General features: G+C 42.8%; 1 protein-coding gene and 1 long non-coding RNA gene across 2 annotated transcripts; both read right to left on the reverse strand.

Moving 5' to 3' along the window:
• Positions 1-3,099: 3,099 nt before the first annotated feature.
• On the reverse strand, positions 3,100-9,199 carry LOC108648874. The gene is made up of 4 exons (XR_004220472.1): positions 9,101-9,199; positions 5,331-5,400; positions 4,662-4,760; positions 3,100-3,371 (listed from the first exon to the last, which is right to left on the reverse strand). It is a non-coding gene; the product is annotated as an uncharacterized LOC108648874 (long non-coding RNA).
• Positions 9,200-18,342: 9,143 nt separating this feature from the next.
• LOC116407649 (xenoxin-1-like) lies at positions 18,343-22,719 on the reverse strand. The gene is made up of 4 exons (XM_031893380.1): positions 22,618-22,719; positions 20,328-20,407; positions 18,656-18,757; positions 18,343-18,449 (listed from the first exon to the last, which is right to left on the reverse strand). Exons 2-4 carry the CDS (start codon positions 20,371-20,373, stop codon positions 18,343-18,345), a joined length of 255 nt encoding a protein of 84 aa, XP_031749240.1. The 5' UTR covers positions 20,374-20,407; positions 22,618-22,719.
• Between the last annotated feature and the right edge of the window lie 2,705 nt (positions 22,720-25,424).

A 25,424-nucleotide genomic window follows, 5' to 3' on the forward strand; every position in this document is an offset into this window, starting at 1 on the left:
ATGTTACAATAGGGGGCACTTTATTCACTATATATTATAAGGAACTCCTCGGGGGCTTATAATATCCCTATATGTTACAATAGGGGGTACTTTATTCACTATATATTATAAGGAACTCCTCGGGGGCTTATAATATCCCTATATGTTACAATAGGGGGCACTTTATTCACTATATATTATAAGGAACTCCTCTGTGACTTATAATATCCCTATATGTTACAATAGGGGGTACTTTATTCACTATATATTATAAGGAACTCCTCGGGGGCTTATAATATCCCTATATGTTACAATAGGGGGCACTTTATTCACTATATATTATAAGGAACTCCTCTGTGACTTATAATATCCCTATATGTTACAATAGGGGGTACTTTATTCACTATATATTATAAGGAACTCCTCTGTGACTTATAATATCCCTATATGTTACAATAGGGGGCACTTTATTCACTATTTACTATATAAGATATATACAGTTTAAGACATTTTGTACCTATAGGTGTTCAAATGTGGGGAAATTCAATATTCCATCTATTCACTTGGTGATGTGGTTAAACTTCCCCGCAAACACAGCTAGTAATATTTTTGAAGACAAAATGCCAGGGAATGTACTATAGAATCTACACTCTAGAGGCAGATTTAACAAAACTCAAATTTTTCTCAATTTAATTTTTTTGAAACTTGGAATAAACTCGTTTCAACGAATATCAGACATTTCTCAATAAATCTGAACTGAAAAAGCACGTGGGGGAATAAGTCATGGAAAAGTGCGTCAAAAATCTGAAAACCTCTAGAGATTTGGACAGGGATATCTGCTATTAACTTCTACAGGTTTTAGGTGGAGTATTTTCTGTCTCATAATAAATCTCAGAAAATCTCCCCGGGTTTAAGTGCAAAAAAATCAGAATCATGGGAAAAAAAATCCAAACAAAAGTAAATGCCCCCCATAGAGTCCTGATGAAGTCAGAGTCTACAAATTGACTTGAGAAGGTCAATTTACTTAAGGGACAATGTATAATTATATATTTTAGTTCTACATATCTACGAGGTTATGGGTGGGACTTCTCAGAGTAAAGGTGGCCATACACGGGCCAATTGTAGCTGCCGATATTGGTCCCTTAGACAGATTTGGAGCTTATCGGCCCGTGTAGGGGCACCAACGACTGCCCTGTCCGACCGATATCTGGCCTGAAATTGGACAGATATCGATCGGGCAGGTTAAAAAATGTAGTCAGATTGGGGACCACATTGGCTCGTTGATGTGGTCCCTGAACCGACTGCGCCCATTACCGTCGTTCTAATTTGATTGTTTGGCCCCAGGGCAAACAACCGAATGAGCCTAAATTCCCCCGATATCACCCACCCGTAGGTGGGGATATTGGGAGAAGATCTGCTCGCTTGGCGATCTTAATGGGTATGGCCACCTTTACACTAAATGAGAAACACATTTGTATCTACATTGTCAGTACCATATTGTTTTATATCATTTATTAAAGCGATGGTTTTACACTACGAGAAAGTGCCCCTTTGTATTTTGCTTAATAAATCTCAAAAATGTACGTTTCGGAAACGTGAATTTAGAATGTTGATAAATTTGATAAATCGAATGTTTTTTTTTTTTTTTTAATATGTATTAAAAAAAATCATTAGATTTATCAAATTTATCAACATTCAACATAAGGGCTGGTGAGTTCATGCAGAAGTCAAAGGGAATTATATAGGCCAATTCAAGCTGTTTTTCAATTCAGGTTTTCAAGATAAATTTGAAATTCGGCAGACACCTTGAAAATTTTGGGTAGAATGAGATTTTGCTGCAATTCAGTTACTACTTCAAGTTTTTATTGGACACAATTTTCCAGATGTAGTTTTAAATAAATAAGGCAGTGGCATAACTAGATTTTACTGGGCTCCACAGCAAATTTAATTTAGAACCCCAAAAAATTGGTAAGTTGACCTACTCTACCAAGATACATTGAATCTGCCCATTAATTAGGGCCATACTGGCCTCTCTACTCTCCTGAGCCCACATGCAACTGCAGGATCTGTTTCCTCTTTAGTTTAGGAGAAATAAGGGCACATTCAATATTTCCTAGCTTTCTAGTTTTTTTTTAAATAAAAAAAACACTATTTTTGATAAATTCTATTTTTGATAAATCTACCTTCCTGGATCAAAGAAAAAAAATCTATTTTTGATAAATTCTATTTTTTGATAAATCTACCTTCCTGAATCAAAAACAAACAACCAAAAAAAACCTCTATCTTTGATAAATTCTAATTTTGATAAACCTATCTTCCGAAATCAAAAACAAACAAAAACCCCCCTCTATTTCTGATAAATTGTAATTTTGCTAAGCCTATCTTCCGAAATCAAAAACAAACATACAAAAAAACCCTCTATTTTTGCTAAACCTATCTTCCTGGATCAAAGAAAAAAACCTCTTTTTAATAAATTCTACTTTTGATAAATCTATCTTCCTGTGGCAAATACACTAGGGGAATAATACTATTTCTACTCAAATTACAATTGGAAAGTGTTATTAAAGGAGAAGGGAAAGCATTTTGGCATTTTACTGCCAATAGATTAGCCACATTAGTACAAGCTAGAACGCTATATTTAGTCTGCAGAAAGCATTACCAGCCCTAGAAGCTCCCTCCATTAGTTTAAGATAGCAGTTGCCATTTTAGCTTGGTCTCAGTATATCTAGTATAAATAAATCTAAAGCAACTGGACTTGTTTCAATGAAGACGTTTCACTACTCATCCGAGCAGCTTCTTCAGTATGATTACCAAACAGGTCCAGTTGCTTTAGATTTATTTATACTAGATATACCATGACCTGGATGAATGAAAATCTTCATAGACCTATTGGTCTCAGTAGCTTTCGTGCTGCAGCTCTAGCTGCTGGTAGCTCAGATTACATAGAGTTGGGAGGGGGAGCAAGAGATGATGGGAGGGGGAGGAAGAGAAGGGAGGGGGAGGAGGGAGGTTGAGAAGGGAGAGGGAGAGAGGAGCAAACTCAGCAGATTTGTGCCCGTGTACTGATTTAATTAAAATGATTATTTTCAGTACTTCTTACAACCCGATACACAAATATCCTGCAGTTCAGAGAGTTCTTTATTAAACAGATATCAGAGACAAAGTAGCGTGCCAATACCTATAGGAAATAAGAGAGAAAGAAAAAGAGGATATATGAGTACGTTGGGTCATGAGGGTTTTTTTTTGTGAAGTCACATGGAAATCCTGCGAGTAGAAAGATCCATTTCATGCATTGCACAAGTCTTTGTCACAGCAGGAAATCTTCTCCGCCGGCAGGCACAACCCTCTAAAACAAGTGCATTGCCCACTAGTGGCGCACATCTTTATTACATCTGTTCAAGAGAAAAAAATGATAGAATATTTGAAAATGCAGTTTATCATCATAGGGCTGTAACTAAACATATTTCTCAGATTCAGGTCAATCCATCCATAGCCCAGCCTCCAGGGCCTAAACCTCTCTCTCATTTCCCTCGGGTCAAACCATATGACCCCCAACCTTGTCTATCCTCTTGAAGAAGTGGAAGCAATCAGCATGGACATTGATTGGGTTCTCTTCTTCAGCCACAACCCACTCTGCTCCTGTTCTCTCCTTAACTTTCATAGTACCCTCAACAGGGTCAGACTGAGGGTGCAGGGCCCACTGGGACTTCTGGCTCAGGGGCCCCTGCACCCCCAAAGACCTCCACCACCTTCACAACCCCTCCTGCTGGGCCCCCCAAAACCCTTGCAGGAGTGCCTTGGGAGGTTCAGGTCTGGGCCACCAGGGCCCACCAAGTTTCTTCCCGGTGCCCCGGCGGCTCAGTCTGATGCTGACCCCCAATGCCTGGTTAGGGCCCTTATTCTACCTACATCCCGTTATATTATTCTGTTGTGCTGTGCTCTTCATGTGACAAATTTGAAATAATTTATATAGTGTAAGTGAAGTTTATTTTGCTTAGCTAACATGATAGAAATATAGGTTTACCAAATAGGTTTACATCCTCCTTTCACTCCTCCCCCTTCTAGAACCTTCTGGAACCTTTCCAATTCCCTGGTTCCCTCTTCTGGCCAAACTTTGTAATTACATGAATAACTCACAAATCTTGATACTACTTAAAATGTTCAGCTCCTGAGGAAGCGTATCGGATATACGCGAAACGCATTGAGCAATTTATGAGCCTGTTGTTTTCTACATTCTGTAAGTAGCCTGATTTTAGCAGGATTTATTTAATTAATGATTTTACACTATCTGCGGTTTTTTTTTTCTCTCTGTTTGCTTTAACTGAGGACCCGGTTACGTCTCAAGTTCTACACAAATAGTTAATTTGGCTTGAACACATCGCCATCTGGTGAGCATTTAGCACGACTACACGTGTGGACATAACAATTTAATATTACCTACATTTGGAGTTATTGTTTATAGACGTTATGCACTATTAGTTTGTGGTTTTTGTTTTATCTCTCTATGATCTATATGCGCTCCTGCTGTACATCTCCAAAAGTACTTAAAATGTATACCTTGCAACTTAGGTTCTACAATGAAATGACACAAAGAAGAGAGAAGGGTAGCGTGTCCCCCCCCCCCATAAAAACACAGACCAAGAAAATTCCTATAATGAGTGGAGTGAGGCAATGGCACTTACATGTTTTGGTTTGTACTGTTAAACATTTGTTTTCAAGGGGTTTACAGGTTGCTGTACCCTTCCCCGAAGAATTTTGAGTCACGCACTTTAATGCATTTCCTAAACACAATAAGAGAGATGAGGGTAATAGGCAAGATTCATGGTATATGGGAGTAGGGTTGGCATCTTTGGACAAAGAAGAATGCATGAAGATGGTGCTCTGCATCGGCGACGTCATAACGCCAAACATTGACCTCATCATGTGATGACGTTTCTGGCCCCGTGATGACAATGAGGAATAGGACATTCTATAACATACGAAAAGCCAGTGTCCAAAATCAGAAAACCTCTAAAAATCTGAGCAAGGAAAGCTCTTCCAGGGAAGGGGCATCTTCCATTGACTTCTACGTAGACTCAACAGGTCGTAAGTGGAGTATTTTCGGTTTCATCCCAGTTTTGTTGCATATTAAATCTCGGAAAAAGGCGCAACTTTCAGAACACTGGCCCCGTTTGATAGACTTTCTGTCTTTTACATTCAGAAATATCTCTATATTTTTGGTTATTTGTTGCACTTAGCAGTGTGCAAAACTGACATTGGTTGTACCTTCATTTTCCGATTGCGGGTCCTTCAGAGATATTATTGGAAAAGGAGGGAAAATTAAATTGGATTTAACGATTTAAATTACTTACCGAGAGTGACAGCGACGAGAAGGAGGAAGATGATGCGCATTGTGCTCTGTAGGTTTATTATTAGGTTGCACTGTTTAGGAAGAAAAAAAATAATGGGAAGCTGTGTTTCTTATAGAGAGAGACACAAGGGGAGAGAGCTGTGTTTCTTATAGAGAGAGACACAAGGGGAGAGAGCTGTGTATCTTATAGAGAGAGACACGAGGGGAGAGAGAGCTGTGTATCTTATAGAGAGAGACACAAGGGGAGAGAGAGCTGTGTATCTTATAGAGAGAGACACAAGGGGAGAGAGAGCTGTGTATCTTATAGAGAGAGACACGAGGGGAGAGAGAGCTGTGTTTCTTATAGAGAGAGACACAAGGGGAGAGAGCTGTGTTTCTTATAGAGAGAGACACAAGGGGAGAGAGCTGTGTTTCTTATAGAGAGAGACACAAGGGGAGAGAGCTGTGTTTCTTATAGAGAGAGACACGAGGGGAGAGAGAGCTGTGTTTCTTATAGAGAGAGACACAAGGGGAGAGAGCTGTGTTTCTTATAGAGAGAGACACAAGGGGAGAGAGCTGTGTTTCTTATAGAGAGAGACACGAGGGGAGAGAGAGCTGTGTTTCTTATAGAGAGAGACACAAGGGGAGAGAGCTGTGTTTCTTATAGAGAGAGACACAAGGGGAGAGAGAGCTGTGTTTCTTATAGAGAGAGACACAAGGGGAGAGAGCTGTGTTTCTTATAGAGAGAGACACGAGGGGAGAGAGAGCTGTGTATCTTATAGAAAGAGACTCAAGGGGAGAGAGAGCTGTGTATCTTATAGAGAGAGACACGAGGGGAGAGAGCTGTGTATCTTATAGAGAGAGACACAAGGGGAGAGAGCTGTGTTTCTTATAGAGAGAGACACGAGGGGAGAGAGAGCTGTGTATCTTATAGAGAGAGACACGAAGGGAGAAAGAGCTGTGTATCTTATAGAGAGAGACACGAGGGGAGAGAGAGCTGTGTATCTTATAGAGAGAGACACGAGGGGAGAAAGAGCTGTGTATCTTATAGAGAGAGACACGAGGGGAGAGAGAGCTGTGTATCTTATAGAGAGAGACACGAAGGGAGAAAGAGCTGTGTATCTTATAGAGAGAGACACGAGGGGAGAGAGAGCTGTGTTTCTTATAGAGAGAGACACAAGGGGAGAGAGCTGTGTTTCTTATAGAGAGAGACACGAGGGGAGAGAGAGCTGTGTATCTTATAGAAAGAGACTCAAGGGGAGAGAGAGCTGTGTATCTTATAGAGAGAGACACGAGGGGAGAGAGCTGTGTATCTTATAGAGAGAGACACAAGGGGAGAGAGCTGTGTTTCTTATAGAGAGAGACACGAGGGGAGAGAGAGCTGTGTATCTTATAGAGAGAGACACGAAGGGAGAAAGAGCTGTGTATCTTATAGAGAGAGACACGAGGGGAGAGAGAGCTGTGTATCTTATAGAGAGAGACACGAGGGGAGAAAGAGCTGTGTATCTTATAGAGAGAGACACGAGGGGAGAGAGAGCTGTGTATCTTATAGAGAGAGACACGAAGGGAGAAAGAGCTGTGTATCTTATAGAGAGAGACACGAGGGGAGAGAGAGCTGTGTTTCTTATAGAGAGAGACACAAGGGGAGAGAGCTGTGTTTCTTATAGAGAGAGACACAAGGGGAGAGAGAGCTGTGTATCTTATAGAGAGAGACACAAGGGGAGAGAGAGCTGTGTATCTTATAGAGAGAGACACGAGGGGAGAGAGCTGTGTTTCTTATAGAGAGAGACACAAGGGGAGAGAGAGCTGTGTATCTTATAGAGAGAGACACGAGGGGAGAGAGCTGTGTATCTTATAGAGAGAGACACAAGGGGAGAGAGAGCTGTGTATCTTATAGAGAGAGACTCAAGGGGAGAGAGAGCTGTGTATCTTATAGAGAGAGACTCAAGGGGAGAGAGAGCTGTGTATCTTATAGAAAGAGACTCAAGGGGAGAGAGAGCTGTGTATCTTATAGAGAGAGACACAAGGGGAGAGAGAGCTGTGTATCTTATAGAGAGAGACACGAGGAGAGAGAGAGCTGTGTATCTTATAGAGAGAGATACGAGGGGAGAGAGAGCTGTGTATCTTATAGAGAGAGACACGAGGAGAGAGAGAGCTGTGTATCTTATAGAGAGAGATACGAGGGGAGAGAGCTGTGTATCTTATAGAGAGAGACACGAGGGGAGAGAGCTGTGTATCTTATAGAGAGAGACACGAAGGGAGAAAGAGCTGTGTATCTTATAGAGAGAGACACGAGGGGAGAGAGAGCTGTGTATCTTATAGAGAGAGACACGAGGGGAGAGAGAGCTGTGTATCTTATAGAGAGAGACACGAAGGGAGAGAGAGCTGTGTATCTTATAGAGAGAGACACGAGGGGAGAGAGAGCTGTGTATCTTATAGAGAGAGACACGAGGGGAGAAAGAGCTGTGTATCTTATAGAGAGAGACACGAGGGGAGAGAGAGCTGTGTATCTTATAGAGAGAGACACGAGGGGAGAGAGAGCTGTGTATCTTATAGAGAGAGACACGAGGGGAGAGAGAGCTGTGTATCTTATAGAGAGAGACACGAGGGGAGAGAGAGCTGTGTATCTTATAGAGAGAGACACGAGGGGAGAGAGAGCTGTGTATCTTATAGAGAGAGACACGAGGGGAGAGAGAGCTGTGTATCTTATAGAGAGAGACACGAAGGGAGAGAGAGCTGTGTATCTTATAGAGAGAGACACGAGGGGAGAGAGAGCTGTGTATCTTATAGAGAGAGACACAAGGGGAGAGAGAGCTGTGTATCTTATAGAGAGAGACACGAGGGGAGAGAGAGCTGTGTATCTTATAGAGAGAGACACAAGGGGAGAGAGAGCTGTGTATCTTATAGAGAGAGACACGAGGGGAGAGAGAGCTGTGTATCTTATAGAGAGAGACACGAGGGGAGAGAGAGCTGTGTATCTTATAGAGAGAGACACGAGGGGAGAAAGAGCTGTGTATCTTATAGAGAGAGACACGAGGGGAGAGAGCTGTGTATCTTATAGAGAGAGACATAAGGGGAGAGAGAGCTGTGAATCTTATAGAGAGAGACACAAGGGGAGAGAGAGCTGTGTATCTTATAGAGAGAGACACGAGGGGAGAGAGAGCTGTGTATCTTATAGAGAGAGACACGAGGGGAGAGAGAGCTGTGTATCTTATAGATAGAGACACGAGGGGAGAGAGCTGTGTATCTTATAGAGAGAGATACGAGGGGAGAGAGAGCTGTGTATCTTATAGATAGAGACACAAGGAGAGAGCTGTGTATCTTATAGAGAGAGACACGAGGGGAGAAAGAGCTGTGTATCTTATAGAGAGAGACACGAGGGGAGAGAGAGCTGTGTATCTTATAGAGAGAGACACGAGGGGAGAGAGAGCTGTGTATCTTATAGAGAGAGACACGAGGGGAGAGAGCTGTGTATCTTATAGAGAGAGATACGAGGGGAGAGAGAGCTGTGTATCTTATAGAGAGAGACACGAGGGGAGAAAGAGCTGTGTATCTTATAGAGAGAGACACGAGGGGAGAGAGAGCTGTGTATCTTATAGAGAGAGACACGAGGGGAGAGAGAGCTGTGTATCTTATAGAGAGAGACACAAGGAGAGAGAAAGTTGTGTAAATATACAAGGGGAGAAAAGGGGCACATTATATAGAGAGAGAGTGCAGGGATAGATATACTGTAGTAGTGTATGTTACAGAGAGAGGCAAGAGGACAGATAACCAGGTCTTGGAAAATCTCACCTGTCTGAGACTGTACACTAACCAACCACTCAGCTTCTTGTACAGCTCCGAAATATCCGTGTATCTAATATACAGACAGTTCTGCCCAACTGATTACAATATTGTAATAATCTCGCTTAGTGGCAAGTCACACGGCTATTGACACAGTATCAGGCGTTCTACCGGTAGGCTTTGTGATCTACAAACGCCATTGAGTCTCAGCGAGAGATGTAAACACTATACAATGTGACAGAGTACTTTGAGCTGTATCATTTGACCTGTAAAGGTTTTGGTATTTATTTTAGTGGTTCATTAATAGTATGTAGATAGTTATAGTGCCTACTGGGGCCTGAAGCTCTGGGAGAAGCCCCCTCTCTAGTGTGGCCTGGAGTCTATGGGAAGGGAGTGAGCTTCCATCTGCCGCAGATGGGCTAAATCCCATGGTTCTTTCTCTTTGGACTACAGTCTATGCAATAGGTGGATTTTGCTGGACAGTTGCAGAAAGAAGTCTCAGTAGGAGGCCTCAGTAAGGAGGAGAAAGGTGTTGGACATCTTGAAGATGTGGAAGCTATTAGCGTGGACATTGATTGGGTTCTCTTCTACAGCCACAACCCACTCTGCTCCTGTTCTCTCTGTAACTTTCATAGTACCCCCAACAGGGTCGGACTGGCCCCCACGACCTTCACAACCCCCCCCTGCTGGGCCCCCAAAAACCCTCACAGGATTGCAGGAGTGCCTTGGGAGGTTCAGGTCTGGGCCACCAGGGCCCACTAGAGCCAGGGCCCACCAAGTTTCTTCCCGGTGCCCCGGCGGCTCAGTCTGATGCTGACCCCCAATGCCTGGTTAGGGCCCTTATTCTACCTACATCCTGTTATATTATTCTGTGCTGGGCTCTTCATGTGACAAATTTGAAATAATTTATAGAGTGTAAGTGAAGTTTATTCTGCTTAACTAACATGATAGAAAAGGGTTTGTTATTATTTCCAAACAGTTGTAGAAAGAAGGCTCAGTAGGAGGAGTAAGTAGGAGTAAGGTGTTGGACACCTTTGTGTAGGTTAGAAAGAGGGATCTCCTTATTGAGGGCATGTAACAAATGGCATACATTGTAGAATTTTCTAGAATTTTCAGATAGACAGGGTTAGTTCTATGCCTGTATGGCAGGGATACCCAACTTTTTTTTACCACTGATTTAAAACTCATATTAACTCACATGGCAGGGCTGCTTTTAGATATGCATTAATGCACCTTCTAGGTACCGTGTCCATTTGCCAATAGCCAATCAAAAGCCTGATTTGGAATCCCCAAGGTTTCATGATTGTGCAGATCACTGACACAGGGTGCTTAGTATTAATGTGTGGGACGGCTCAATACCCGCAGGTAAGGTGGTTTCGGCAGGGTCGGACTGGGGGGTTCAGAGCCCCCCAAGGTGCATCCTCCGGCCATGTCCCCCGCCAGGGCCCCAGCCGCTGCGCACCCCTAACCCCCCCATAGGGGCCCCTGTCCGACGTCCTCCCCTGAATGCACGTATGTGAAACGCGACATTGGAGGCCAGAGAAAGCAGCAATAGGGTCGGGTCTGGGCCGCTGGGGCCCACCGGGTATTTTCCTGGTGTCCCGTCAGCCCAGTCTGACCCTGGTTTCGGGCCAACCTCTCCACACCACTTCTCGGGTGGGTTTGGGTTGAGCTCTCTGACTGCTCTCCCCGCCTGTGATTTTACACTTCTGGCTTCCGGATTTCTGGGGGCGTGCCCATGTCGCCCCTTTAGTGACATCATTGGAGGGGAGGGTCTATAAATAAAGGGGAGTAACCGGGTTGGATAGGGTGCGGGTTGTGTCCATTTAGCACCTTCACCTGGAGATAAATGCAGGATCATATACAGTACACTGATACAAAAAATTAATTATTGCAATATTTAAAGTCCACAAAACCTGACAGTTTGGAAAGTAATTAATTTATAAGGCCTAAGAGCAAGGCAAGTCATTAATTTTCACAAAACCTTAATCTCGGCAAATAATACAGCCATATATTTGCTTGTAGTGTATGAAATATACAGAAAAAATATATATGGCCATGTGTAACACAATAATTTATGCTTTTTTTTGTTATGCATTCACCAAATATGTTTGGTTTGCTAAAGGTTGAAAGAATAATAGGAAAGGAAACCTTTGGGCTGTACCAACATGCTTCCCAGGACTTGTAATGAAAACTTTCTAAAGTTACTGTTTATAAGGACCAAACCATGTTATAAGTGATTTCTGACAGAAAGTAAACTTCATTGTTTAACCCTTTTAGTGCTGTAGGACGTAGATTCTACGTCCTGGGTAGCAAAGGACCAAAGTGCCACAGGACGTAGAATCTACGTCCTACAGCACTATCAGGTTTACAAGCGCTGCGCTCGCTTTTAAAGCAGCGCAGCGCTTGTAAACCCTTCACAACCCCCTAGGCAACGAGCAAAGAAAGTCATACTCACCGATCCGGTCCCACGATCGCGTCGCCAGCCAATGACAGCAGTGGACACGCGATGATGACGTGTCCACTGCTGTCCCTTTAAATATCGCCGCCTACTGTCGGCTCCTCATTCCTGCTGCGCACTTCGGACCTGATGGAGCTCCCCTGCTGCCTTCCTGCTGCCTTCCTGCCAGATTGGTCACCCCTGATCGCCTGCCTGCCTTGGGTAAGCTGAACTACAACTCTCTACCACTGTTTATTTTGCTTATTTCTATCTCAACTGTCTAAAATTTTTTTTTTTTTTTCAATTTTTTCTTCTATCTTTGTCATTATTACACTTTTGCACACATACACACTTATTTACAACTTTCCCAAGCACACACATACACTTACACACACACTTACACACACACTGCTTTTGCAGTGACATTGGTAGATCCAGGGCTCTGACCACCGATTTCATTGCAATTATTGTTCTTTGATTGCTTTTAGTGGTTTTATTCCATTTTAACTTCATTTGATTTCAGTTGTTCTAGAAAGGTCCAGAGGTGCTAAGATTGTTCTGGTAGTTTCTATTGCCAAGGGTTAGGCTGATGCCACATATGGCGTAGGGCTGATTTTTTCAGCAAGTGGAAAAACGCTTGCCGAAAATTCCGCCCTACGCCTGCTACTTGTTCCTGCACCCGAATGAATGGGATACGCTCGGGTGCAGGCACGTGTAGCCGATATACGCATGAAAACGCGAGACTTTGCATTCTCACGCGTTTTCATGCGTATATCGGCTACATGTGCCTGCACCCGAGCGTATTCCATTCATTCGGGTGCAGGCAAAAAAAAAGGGGTGCATAGAGTGCAGCCCCAATATTATGCATTTTCAGGTTTGGCGGCCATGTACTTATGTGCAACCAGACATAGGTATCGTTTTATTCAGGGGAACTTGCAGATTGATGGTTAGTAAGATTTTGGTAGTTGCCATGGAAATTTTGGAGAGAAATCTAGGTTTGTATCTGGTTTTTCCTTGATTTCTGACCAAAGTGCTGATTTCTGCAAGGGACTGCGGCCACAATTTTTCATGTAGAAAGAGAAGAGTGGTGTCTCTGAATAGCTGAAGGTGTGCACTTTTCGTAAATATATAGTTTGCGGGGGTTATTTCACAGGTATGGGGGTGTTTAGACTATATAACTGCAGGTAGAGCACATAGAGCACAGCCCCCCCTTATGCATTGCCCCTGTTTGGGGGCATTTGGTGGCCACGTCTTTATGTGCACCCATACATATGGGGTATCGTTTTATTCAGGGGAACTTGCAAATTGAGGTTTAGTAAGTTTTTGGTAGTTGCCATGGAGATTTTGGGGAGAAATCTAGGTTTTTTATCTGGTTCTTCCTTGATTTCTGACCAAAATCTAGGTTTGTATCTGGTTTTTCCTTGATTTCTGACCAAAGCGCTGACTTCTGCAAGGGACTGCAGCCACAATTTTCCATGTAGAAAGAGAAGAGTGGTGTCTCTGAATAGCTGAAGGTGTGCACTTTTCGTAAATATATAGATTATGGGGGTTATTTCACAGGTAGGGGGGGTTAACACTGAAAAACTGCAGGTAGTGCACATAGAGCGCAGCCCCCAAAATTTCAACTGAAATTGCCCTTATGCATTGCCCCTGTTTTGGGGCATTTGGTGGCTACGTCTTTATGTGCACCCATACATATGGGGTATCGTTTTATTCAGGGGAACTTGCAGATTGATTGTTAGTAAGATTTTGGTAGTTGCCATGGAGATTTTGGGGAGAAATCTAGGTTTGTATCTGGTTTTTCCTTGATTTCTGACCAAAGCGCTGACTTCTGCAAGGGACTGCGGCCACAATTTTCCATGTAGAAAGAGAAGAGTGGTGTCTCTGAATAGCTGAAGGTGTGCACTTTTTGTAAATATATAGATTGTGGGGGTTATCTCACAGGTAGGGGGGGTTAACACTGAAAAACTGCAGGTAGTGCACATAGAGCGCAGCCCCCAAAGTTTCAACTGAAATTGCCCTTATGCATTGCCCCTGTTTTGGGGCATTTGGTGGCCACATCTTTATGTGCACCCATACATATGGGGTATCGTTTTATTCAGGGGAACTTGCAGATTGATGGTTAGTAAGATTTTGGTAGTTGCCATGGGGATTTTGGGGAGAAATCTAGGTTTGTATCTGGTTTTTCCTTGATTTCTGACCAAAGCGCTGACTTCTGCAAGGGACTGCGGCCACAATTTTCCATGTAGAAAGAGAAGAGTGGTGTCTCTGAATAGCTGAAGGTGTGCACTTTTCGTAAATATATAGATTGTGGGGGTTATTTCACAGGTAGGGGGGGTTAACACTGAAAAACTGCAGGAAGTGCACATAGAGCGCAGCCCCCACATTTTTAGCTGTAATTGCCTTTATGCATTGCCCCTGCTTTGGAGTGTTTGGTGCCCATGTCTTTATGTGCACCTATACATATGGGGCATCATTTTATTCAGGAGAAGTTTGTCTTTCAAATTTGCCTTTGTTAGAAAATTTTTATGAGATTTTTTTTTGTCAAATCCACATTTGATCATGCGTCCAAGTTTACGTTTTAGAAAAAAAAAAAAATGTCAAAAAAAGCTCCAAATTGCACAATGCACTGACAAAAAGTATTTGGCTTTTGAGAGAAAACTACATTGCACCTAGAAACCTGAAGGTCTGTAGTTTCTAAAGATACCAAACATGAGGGGATATTTTAGATTTACATATAAGTTATGCTGCATTAACTGTTACAAGCGCTTTTCCGCTTTGTTCTGGTGTGATATTGTACTAAGTATTGCTTTAGTTTGGGGGTTACTTCTGGACAGGAACTGTGGGGTACCACCACATATTTGGTATCGTTGGACTTGGGAGTATCAGGGCTTTTACAAAAGACAAAAAAAATTGTGTAAAATTAACTTTTCTATGGAAAAAAACCTCAAAATATACAGAAATTTTTCATAATTTTTTTTTTTTTACATATTTCACCCAAAATACACATCATATCTCCAGAAAAGTTATAACATTTGGTATGTATGTCGAAGCCCAATTAGTGACGAAAAAAACGATATATAATTTCCCTAGTTTCATGGAGGTTTTCCTACCAAAAAACATTGTTAAAGTGAATGAGTACAAAATGCTTAAAAAACGTCTGGCACTGGGGGGAACCGAAATGACGAATTCGGCTGGCATTCGGGTTAATATCACAGACGAAATCAGTGGAGGAAATTTACCAGACTGTATCTCTGTAATGGTCTCTCCCAAAACCCCCTATTTAATTCTGATGAATGGTTTGGTCCCTCCCCAGTGCATTAAGAACTATGGGAGAGGCAAAAGCTCTGTCACTGTTCTGAGAGAAAGTATAACATTCTGCTGTAAGAGTACCAAATTGGGCTACTAATTTAAAGCCCTGATACAGTTTTGGGCTATTTTTTTGGAGCCTTGGCGGGTTTGTAGTTTGGAAACTAGCCAAAGTTTTTTTTCCCCCTAGTGTGCCTGTTCCACTGCATGCTGGGTAATGTAGTTTGTTTGTAGCAATTAGCCTACAGCTAGGATTAATATAAAACTACAATACCCAGCATGCAATTGGACTGTATAGAAAGAGGCTCCATTTTGTATTCCTTTTTGCTCTTTCAGGCTCAACCTGTATGTTCTACAACCAGCTCCCTGCTCTGTAGGGTATGTGATTGTATTACAGGTACAGGACCCGTTATCCAGAATGCTCGGGACCAAGGGTATTCCGGATAAGGGGTCTTTCCATAATTTGGATCTCAATACCTTAAGTCTATTAAAGTATCAATAAAACATTAATTAAACCCTATGGGATTGTTCTGCATCCAATAAGGATTAGAGAGAAAAAGGAAATCAGTTTTAAAATTCTGAATTATTTGGTTAAAATGGAGTCTATGGGAGACGAGCATTCCGTAATTCGGAGCTTTCTGGATAAGGGGTCCAATACATGTATTACTTTCTATTGTGATGTGGGGACAGTTCTGCAGTTGGTCCTTAAGCTATAACTCTCAGGATATCTTGGGGCTGCTGGGAGTTGTAGTTCAACGCACCCATATGTATATCATGCCTCGGTTTAATGCAACATTCTGAGTCTATTTCTCTAGTGACTTAGTGGCACAGAGGGAATTATCAGCCATCCCAGTAACAGGAGAGGGGGCACAGGGCATGGATAGGGATTATACGCTTTAAAAAGACAGGTTTCCCATATATACTTTTATTTTTTTCATTGCGCATATTGGGCTATGTTTGGGGTCTCTTCAAAGTGGCTTTTGGCTAGTTTTGGGCTGGTTTTAGAATCTGGCAACCCTGCCTGTAGGGTACATGGTGCATCCCAAGATGGCCGCCGTATGAGGAATCTGCACAGTCTGAGGTGCACTCTGTTGAGTGTTTCTCCTCACAGTTCAAGGGGATTATTTGTCATTTATTGATGTTTTCATGTATTTTATGAATATATATATATACAGAAAAAGACAGAGCACACCCTAATAATAATCAACTGCCCCGGGTGCTTGCAAAAAACATGTATAAAGCAAGACAGTGAGCCGCACACACAGGGACTTAGTTAGAAGACAAAACATTTTTTTATTAATAAAAAAAAAATCCAACGTTTTGAGCACCAACTGTGCTCTTCCTCAAGGACAAACCAAAATATATATATATAGTATATATACTATACTATATATATATATATATATATATATATATATGTATATACACTATACTATATAAATATACTATACTATTTTTACAGTATATATATGTAGGGGTTTACCAAAAATGGGCCCTTGGGACAGGAACCCCTAGGACAGGCCACAGGGTGGTGCTGGTAAATAGGGACACTGGGATAACTGGGTTGTTAAACAGTTAACAGGGTGTATACCTGCAGTTCGGGTTATGGCCACAGGGTGGTGCATAGGCCCATATAAGGGGATGCAGCCAGGTGCTGTGAGTCAGACAGTTTGGGGACTGCTCCAGTAAGGAGTACCCCAGGTACAGCTTAGTGTTAGAAGTTCTATAATAGATCGCTCTAGGAGTAATATGTAGGACACCAGGAGTTTAGCATGGGCGGACATTGCCCCTCCAGGAGTGGAAGTGAGGTTAAGACCTCCCGGCAGTACATCAGCCGGAGTGCAGGGCCACAAGTGGCTAGGTAGGTGGACAAGGTCACTGCTAGTCCAGGAGGCTGGATCTGAGGGGGCTTAGGCGAGAGTACCGGGGTGGGCTGCCTGTGGTGATGCTGCCTAGCGTGAGTACCGGGAAGGACCCCAAGAGGGGGTGCCTTTTGGCGTGAGTACCGGGGAGATCACCTAGAAGGGGACACTTGGCGCGAGTACCGTGAGTTGCCCAACAGGAAAAGGCTGTCAATGAGTAGTAAGGAGATAAAGCCCTGCATGCTGTTTGATTTGTATATGCCACTCCTGGAGAGGTCCTGCCCTAATAAACTGATCAATCTTCTACATCAGTGATCCCCAACCAGTGGCTCAGGGGCAACATGTTGCTCCCCAACCCCTTGGGTGTTGCTCTCAGTGCCCCCAAACCAGGGAGTTATTTTTGAATTCCTGACTTGGGGGCAAGTTTTGGTTGAATAAAAACAAGATTTCCTACCAAATAAAGCCCCTGTAAGCTGATAGGGTGCATAGAGGCTGCCTAATAGCCAATCACAGCCCTTATTTGGCTCCTCCATAAACTTTTATGGTGCTTGTGTTGCTCCCCAAGTCTTTTTACATTTAACTGTGGCTCATGAGTAAGAAAGGTTGGGGATCCCTGTTCTACATCATATTGAGTGTGTATCTGACTGTTTCCTGCACAAGGATCACCTACCTGCCGGTAAGCAACTACCCCAGGGAGGGGCAAGGTACTGAGGCTGTGTGTGGATCCCAGACAGAGGTACTAGAGACTGTTAAGTTCCCAGGGGGTGGATTATAGTTCCACAACACCATCCCTGGGTGGAGGCACGCCTTTAAGGGAGAAATCCCTGTTAACCCCCATAGTAAGCGGGGGCTCAGGACTCCTGTAGCGCCAAAGCAAAGTAATCAGCAGGTAGCAGCACAGAATAACCAAAAGTGGGCTACATATATATACAGTATATAAAGGAGCAATGTAGGCCATCACTCACGGGTCTTTAAGAAATTATTTATATATATAGGTACAAACAGTTCATAAGCTGCACACCAAAAGTCAAAACCGATACCTGGGTGCCAGGACAGTGTAGCAATGTGTAGAGAAACTATGTTTCTCTCTCTCTCTCTATATATATATATATATACCGTATACTGAAAAGGTTATAGAAATCCTGTAATATGTTTCCAGGGATAACTGCCTGTTGTAATGTAGGTGGGCAGATGGCCTGGCTGTGTACATGACAGTGGCAAGTGTATTTCCCTGCTGGTTTACAGGTATGTTATATGCATTTTTATACATTTTGTTTTATGTAAATCTTGTATGTTATGCTAACCCCAGTGTATTAAGACCTAGGGGCAAACTATTGACCTGGGAAATAATTTGATGGGGGGGGGGGGGGCGCTGCGGCACGTGCACTGAAGTCCAGAAACCTGAGGAAACCCACGGGGCAGCCATTGTATATATTGAGCAACTATGTAAAACATCGAGACCCAAATATCTTTCAACTGAGTTGTTTATTCAATGCACATTAGGGAATAAAAGAGCATCACGGTGTCTATAGAAGGACAAAGAAAGAAAAAGAGGAGAGAAGTCGAACATGTAGGGGAGATCAATGTTTGGGAAAACCAAGTGACACGGAAACCCTGGCACCGCACTTGGAAGATTCATCTCACTTATTGCACAAGTCCGTGTCGCAGCACGTAACCTTCTCCGAAGGCAGAGCCGTGAACTTAGTTGTTACACACTCGGAACTCTTGGCACAATACTTTAAGACGCCTATATAACATAAAAAAACAAATCAGTAAATTCATTGCAAAATGCATTTTTTTTATTTGACTGGAACAATATTATATAGGAACTTTACACACTGAACCCAGCAGGGCTGTGTCCCCCCTATATTCACGTACGTTTCCAAATGTCTCCTCACTGTATAAACATAGAGAACTAATGAAAATAGTGAAGGCTGAGAAAGTGCCGCTTACCACTGTTTTTCGTTATAAACGTTAAACATTTTGTTTCAGCCTTTGAACATTCCTGTTCCTGCTTCATATTCTTGGCTTGTCTGATACAGCGCAGAGCATTTCCTGAGAAGAGAAAGAGAGATGAGCGGAAAAGGCAGAGGGAAGATTCAGAGGCAAAACGAGCCGTACTGTATTGATAGAATGTTCCAAATAAAACACAGATTCTTATAAATAAGGACCTTGAGTAACTATAATAAGGATATTACACAATTTCTGGTTACTTGCCCATGAGTGGGCAATATAATCATTGACAAAGATATCATTGCTATGGTTGTGACTAGGGTTGCTACCTGTGCCGTTTTCACCCGGACAGCCTGGTTTTCACAAGGGCTGTCCGGGTGAAAATGGTCAGGATGAATCCAGACAGGACTTTTTTTTTTTTTTTAACAGGTTTTTATTTGTAGCTTTTGAAACAGGGTAGGGGATGAGGAGGAATATTTACATCAGGTCAGGTACAGTACATGTTCAGCACAGTTATAAATAATAACATTCAATAGATTAGTATAGTTATCAGTATCAATGCGTAAAGATCGGTCGCGCGAAAGATTGTACAATCTGCCACTAACCGTTCAGGACTGAAACGGCAGATAAGGAGGTAGAAACAATAGGATTTCTACCTCCTTCTGCCAATTCAGCCTGATGGCAGATTTTGCTCAGGAGCCTTCTATGGCGCCCGTTCAAAATCTTCTAACCTGGCCGATCGGCGAGTCGACCGATATCAGCAGCTTCCTGCGATATCGGTCGACTCACCGACTTGCCATACACGCACCGAATATCGTACGAAACGAGATTTCTTACAATATTATCGGTGCGTGTATGGCCAGCTTAGCATTGGTAGTTCAGTCTAATGTTTCCATTCAGTGGGGAGATAGGAGTTTCTCTAGTTCGTTGCTAATGACCAGTTCTCCCATATTTTCTCATATTTACGGGGGCAGCCTCTCGACAGAATTGTATTAGCGGAAGTCTAGAGCTGATTGAGGCTAACCATTGCCCTAGTGTTGGGGGGGGGGGGTTAGGGGACATACAGTTATTGACTATGGTTTTCCTGGCCATAAATAGGAGGGTTCTCCTGAGATCTCTTTGATGATTGAGTTCTACTACCTCGCCAACCACACCTAGGAGGCAAATTTCCGGCGTAAACATTTTGGGAAAACCTGCTTCAGACAGCACTTTTAAGTGAATGTGGCATTGGAGAATAAATTACAGTATATGACCCCTTTATATATTTATACATAGTTATCATATCACCCCTCAAGCCAGACCCAACTTGGCCAGTCTTCATAACTGAGACTTTCCATACCGTTTACCAGCTTATTGCTCTTCTTTGGACCCTCTCTAATTTGATAATATGCAGTTTGAACACTGGAGACCAGAACAGCATATTCTAGATGGGGCCTTACCGGCGCTCTGTCCAGCTTCTTACTTACCTCATCGTAAAAAGCAATTAAATTGGTCTGACATGACCTGCCCTTCATAAATCCATGCTGATTACTGCTCATTAATGATGGATTTGCATGGTTTATATTATTATCCATGGTTTATATTATTTTTTCCACCTAACAGTACATAATAATACCATTGAAAGTACTCTTTTAGTTCTCTGCCAATATCCCAATAATGATGAAGAACTTACCAACAGTAATGACAAAGAGAAAGAGGAAGATGACAACGAAACGCATTGTGGGCGACAAAGCTTTAACCAATCACAGATTTCTGTTAAGGAAGACAAAAATTGAGGGCAAACTTCTGATAAAGAGAAACTAAACTGAGGGCTTTAATTACTACTGTGGGCAAAGTGAAGAAATAGACACGGTTCACCTTGTTTATCCCCCACAAAACAATATTGTTTCCCAGAATTCAGGCATAATGGAGGCTGCCACTAACAGGTACAGAACCTTATGGGAACCGCTAGGTGCAAGCTATACAGTAATCTAAGATTTGCATCAATTTGTAATGGAATGCATGTTCCATTCAGGTTAAAACAATTAAGATTTAAAAGGGCCATGGACTTATCGTTACATGAGAATTCAGGGCAGGACTGGTTTGTGTCCAGGGTCACCTGGTCAACGGTAGATACTGAGAACCCCCTATGACTTAGTGTTCTGCTACTCAATCACAGTACAGGCTCTAAAGCCCTGAACGTTGTGGAATTGGAAAAAAGGATAGAAAGCTGAGAGAGAGCTGTGTATCTTATAGAAAGAGACATGAGGGGAGAGAGAGCTGTGTATCTTATAGAGAGAGACACGAGGGGAGAGAGAGCTGTGTATCTTATAGAGAGAGACACGAGGGGGGAGAGAGCTGTGTATCTTATAGAGAGAGACACAAGGGGAGAGAGAGCTGTGTATCTTATAGAGAGAGACACAAGGGGAGAGAGAGCTGTGTATCTTATAGAAAGAGACATGAGGGGAGAGAGAGCTGTGTATCTTATAGAAAGAGACATGAGGGGAGAGAGAGCTGTGTATCTTATAGAGAGAGACACGAGGGGAGAGAGAGCTGTGTATCTTATAGAGAGAGACATGAGGGGAGAGAGAGCTGTGTATCTTATAGAAAGAGACATGAGGGGAGAGAGAGCTGTGTTTCTTATAGAGAGAGACACGAGGGGAGAGAGAGCTGTGTATCTTATAGAGACAGACACGAGGGGAGAGAGAGCTGTGTATCTTATAGAAAGAGACATGAGGGGAGAGAGAGCTGTGTTTCTTATAGAGAGAGACACGAGGGGAGAGAGAGCTGTGTATCTTATAGAGAGAGACACGAGGGGAGAGAGAGTTGTGTATCTTATAGAGAGAGACACGAGGGGAGAGAGAGCTGTGTATCTTATAGAGAGAGACACGAGGGGAGAGAGAGTTGTGTATCTTATAGAGAGAGACACGAGGGGAGAGAGAGTTGTGTATCTTATAGAGAGAGACACGAGGGGAGAGAGAGCTGTGTTTCTTATAGAGAGAGACACGAGGGGAGAGAGAGCTGTGTATCTTATAGAGAGAGACACGAGGGGAGAGAGAGTTGTGTATCTTATAGAGAGAGACACGAGGGGAGAGAGAGCTGTGTATCTTATAGAGAGAGACACGAGGGGAGAGAGAGTTGTGTATCTTATAGAGAGAGACACGAGGGGAGAGAGAGTTGTGTATCTTATAGAGAGAGACACGAGGGGAGAGAGAGCTGTGTATCTTGTAGAGCAGAGATCCCCAACCAGTGGCTCAGGGACAACATGTTGCTCCCCAACCCCTTGGATGTTGCTCTCAGTGCCCCAAACCAGGGAGTTATTTTTGAATTCCTGGCTTGGGGGCAAGTTTTGGTTGAATAAAAACAAGATTTCCTACCAAATAAAGCCCCTGTAAGCTGATAGGGTGCATAGAGGCTGCCTAATAGCCAATCACAGCCCTTATTTGGCACCTCCATGAACTTTTATGGTGCTTGTGTTGCTCTCCAAGTCTTTTTACATTTGACTGTGGCTCACAAGTAAGAAAGGTTGGGGATCCCTGTTGTAGAGAGAGAGAGAGAGAGACACAAGGGGAGAGAGCAGTGTATCTTGTAGAGAGAGAGACACAAGGGGAGAGAGAGCTGTGTATCTTATAGAGAGAGACACGAGGGGAGAGAGAGCTGTGTATCTTATAGAGAGAGACACGAGGGGAGAGAGAGCTGTGTATCTTATAGAGAGAGAGACACAAGGGGAGAGAGCAGTGTATCTTGTAGAGAGAGAGACACAAGGGGAGAGAGCTGTGTATCTTGTAGAGAGAGAGAGAGAGAGACACAAGGGGAGAGAGATCTGTAGAGGGAGACACAAGAAGACAGGGAGTATCTTATAGAGAGAGACACAACAGGGAGATAACAGTGCATCATATAGAGAGAAATTCAAAGAGAGAAAGAGATGTGTATGTTATAGAAAGAGACAAGGAGTAAGAGAGATGGAGACACTAATGACTTACCTGCTGAAGATGGTACTGTGAGTAGACACCAAGCTTCTTGCCTTCCTAAATCTCTATCTCTTCAATATTTATATCATTAACTATAAATGAAACCTGCTTAAAGTCATAAGATGTTAATGCTCTAACACATTATCAGGCGTTCTACCAACAGACGCTTTTGATAAATAAACACTGCAAGTGAGACAGAAACTCTTGCTTCAAACTAGATATATTAGTTAAAAAAATAGTATAGCATTAAGTGTTACAAATATATAAAATATAGCCACGTAAGCTTAGTATTGAACCTTAAAAAGTGTTGCTGCTGTTCTTTTAGTGTTTTAATAATAGTGTGCAGGCGTTAATAAGTGAACTGTTAAAAGTACAACCCAGTATCTCTGTGAAAAACCCCAGTGCGGCCCACTATGGGATCCCATAGCCACTGGAGACCAGAACTGAACAGCATATTCTAGATGGGGCCTTACCAGCGCTCTGTAAAGGGGAAGAATAACCCCTCTTTGCTTGCTACAGCCAGGATTATTATCTACACAGACTCCAAGGTCCTTCTCCATTATGGATTTGCCTAGTGCAGTGTCGGACTGGGCCCTCAGGGACCCACCAGAAAACCTTAGACCCTAGGGCCACTCTTCAAACTATTGTCCCCACCCAACATCTATATTCTCCTAGTCTCTTTTATTTACATGCTAGCATCTATTCTTCCATCGATTTCTCCTCTTTGTTTCCATTCAGAAATTGGGAATGACCATGAAGCAGCCCTAATGGTCAGGCAGGAGGGCCCACTGACACCTGGGCCCACTGGGAGTTTTCCTGGTATCCTGGTGGGCCAGTCCGACACTGGCCTAGTGTAGTCCCATTAGGGCAGTGGCACATGGGGAGATTAGTCGGCCCGCGATAAATCTTTGTTACCGCGGGCAACTAATCTCCCACCGGCAAGAATGTAAATCGCCGGTGGGATGGCATATGCGTCGCTTCAATTTCCCGAAGTCGCCCGAAGTTTCCTTGAGAGCAAAAGCTTTGTGTATGTCATCCCATTCTTGCCGGTGGGATGGCATGTCAAGGAGATTAGTCACCCGCGGTAATGAAGATTTATTGCATCTCCATGTGTGCCACGGCCCTTAAGGGTATAAGTGGGTGCATATGTACCCTCTGTACCCGATCCTGTAGCCAGTTTTCTATCCATGTGCAAACGGCTTCACTAAGACCAATAGACCTTAGCTTAGAAAGCAGTCGTTTGTGGGGAACGGTATCAAATGCTTTGGCAAAATCCAAATAGATTATATCTACTGCATCCCCACTGTCCAGCTTCTTACTTACCTCATCATAAAAAGCAATTAAATTGGTCTGACATGACCTGTCCTTCATAAAGCCATGCTGATTACTGCTCATAATGCCATTCTCCACTACATAATTTTGAATGTGATCCCTTAATGAGCCTTCAAATAACTTGCCCACCACGGATGTCAAACTTACAGGCCTATAATTGCCAGGCTGAGATCTTACTTCCTTTTTAAATATAGGAATGAATCAGCTTTCCTTCCATTCATAGGTACCATACCAGATGAAGGTGAGTCTTAGAATATCAGAAACAGAGGCCTGGCTAAAACCAAAATGAGCTCTCTCAGTACTCGAAGGTGTATTCCATCTGGCCCTGGTACCTTGTTCAGATTAATTTGAAGTAAACTTTTTTGTACCATGTCCTGGTCAGACACTGACTAGGTTGGACTGAGCCAACAGTGCAGCTATTGTGTGGGTCTTGGAACTCTGGCTCCTCTATAGTATACACCAGTTATCTCCAACCCATGGCTTGTGAGCAACATGTTGCTCCCCAACCCCTTGGATGTTGCTCTCAGTGCCCCAAACCAGGTAGTTATTTTTGAATTTCTGTCTTGGTGGCAAGTTTACTACCAAATAAAGCCCCCTGATAGGGTGCATAGAGGCTGCCTAATAGCCAATCACAGCCCTTATTTGGCTCCTCCATGAACTTTTATGGTGCTTGTGTTGCTCCCCAAGTCTTTTTACATTTCACTGTGGCTCACAAGTACGAAGGTTGGGGACCCCTGGTATACACTGAAGAAAACTGATTTAGCACATTCGCCTTTTCTGTACCAGTTATAACCATGTTGTTACCATAATTTATTGGACCAACACTCTCAACCCAAGAGTTATGTATTCCATAGTCTATAGTTTAAGTTAAATTATATATTTCATCAGTGTTAATCGATTGTTAGGAATATGTTTCTTAATATGTCGTCCGAGTGGCTTCTCAAGTTCAGCGTGTTACGTGGCAGGGAATATGTACATATGTACTATACAATAAGTAAATTCTCACTCACATGCTCTAAAACAGCAAAAAAGAGAAGACATATTTGTGAAATGCTATCTATTCTAGGCTGTTGAGACAACTGTGTTCCAGTAACTAAATAACAGAGGTCTATTTAGTAGGGTGTATTCCTCAAGGAATGAAAAGGGACCTTCATTTTGTAAAGGAATCCACAATTCTACTAACATGTATTGGAGTTCTCATCTTGTGTTCTCTCATGTGTCCACCTTTTGAGTAAAATGAACCTGTTTTATAAGTGGGAAAGTGACAGTCATACTTGGTAGCTCTTCGGGCTAGATCTTCACCATTCAAAGATGTTTCTTTAGTTCAAGTGAGTGGCAGGGAATGACTACATTGGTTTGACCACTGTTTCTGTGAGACTGCTCTGGAGAGAAGAAACAATTACAGCGTTCTCACTTCTAGATCAAGACACTAGAGTTCCACTAACCAACCAAAGAGCTCTATTCACTTCTTGGAAAAGTGTCAAGTT

Source organism: Xenopus tropicalis, chromosome 9 (genome assembly GCF_000004195.4).
Source record: "Xenopus tropicalis strain Nigerian chromosome 9, UCB_Xtro_10.0, whole genome shotgun sequence".
Lineage (NCBI taxonomy): Eukaryota > Metazoa > Chordata > Amphibia > Anura > Pipidae > Xenopus > Xenopus tropicalis.

Coding starts and splice junctions, on each gene's coding strand:
- LOC116407649 (XM_031893380.1), bottom strand. CDS start 20,373: ATGCGTTTCGTTGTCATCTTCCTCTTTCTCTTTGTCATTACTGTTG. Junction 18,758..20,327: donor TCTCTTTGTCATTACTGTTG/GTAAGTTCTTCA, acceptor TTCTCTTCTCAG/GAAATGCTCTGCGCTGTATC. Junction 18,450..18,655: donor GTTTATAACGAAAAACAGTG/GTAAGCGGCACT, acceptor TATGTTATATAG/GCGTCTTAAAGTATTGTGCC.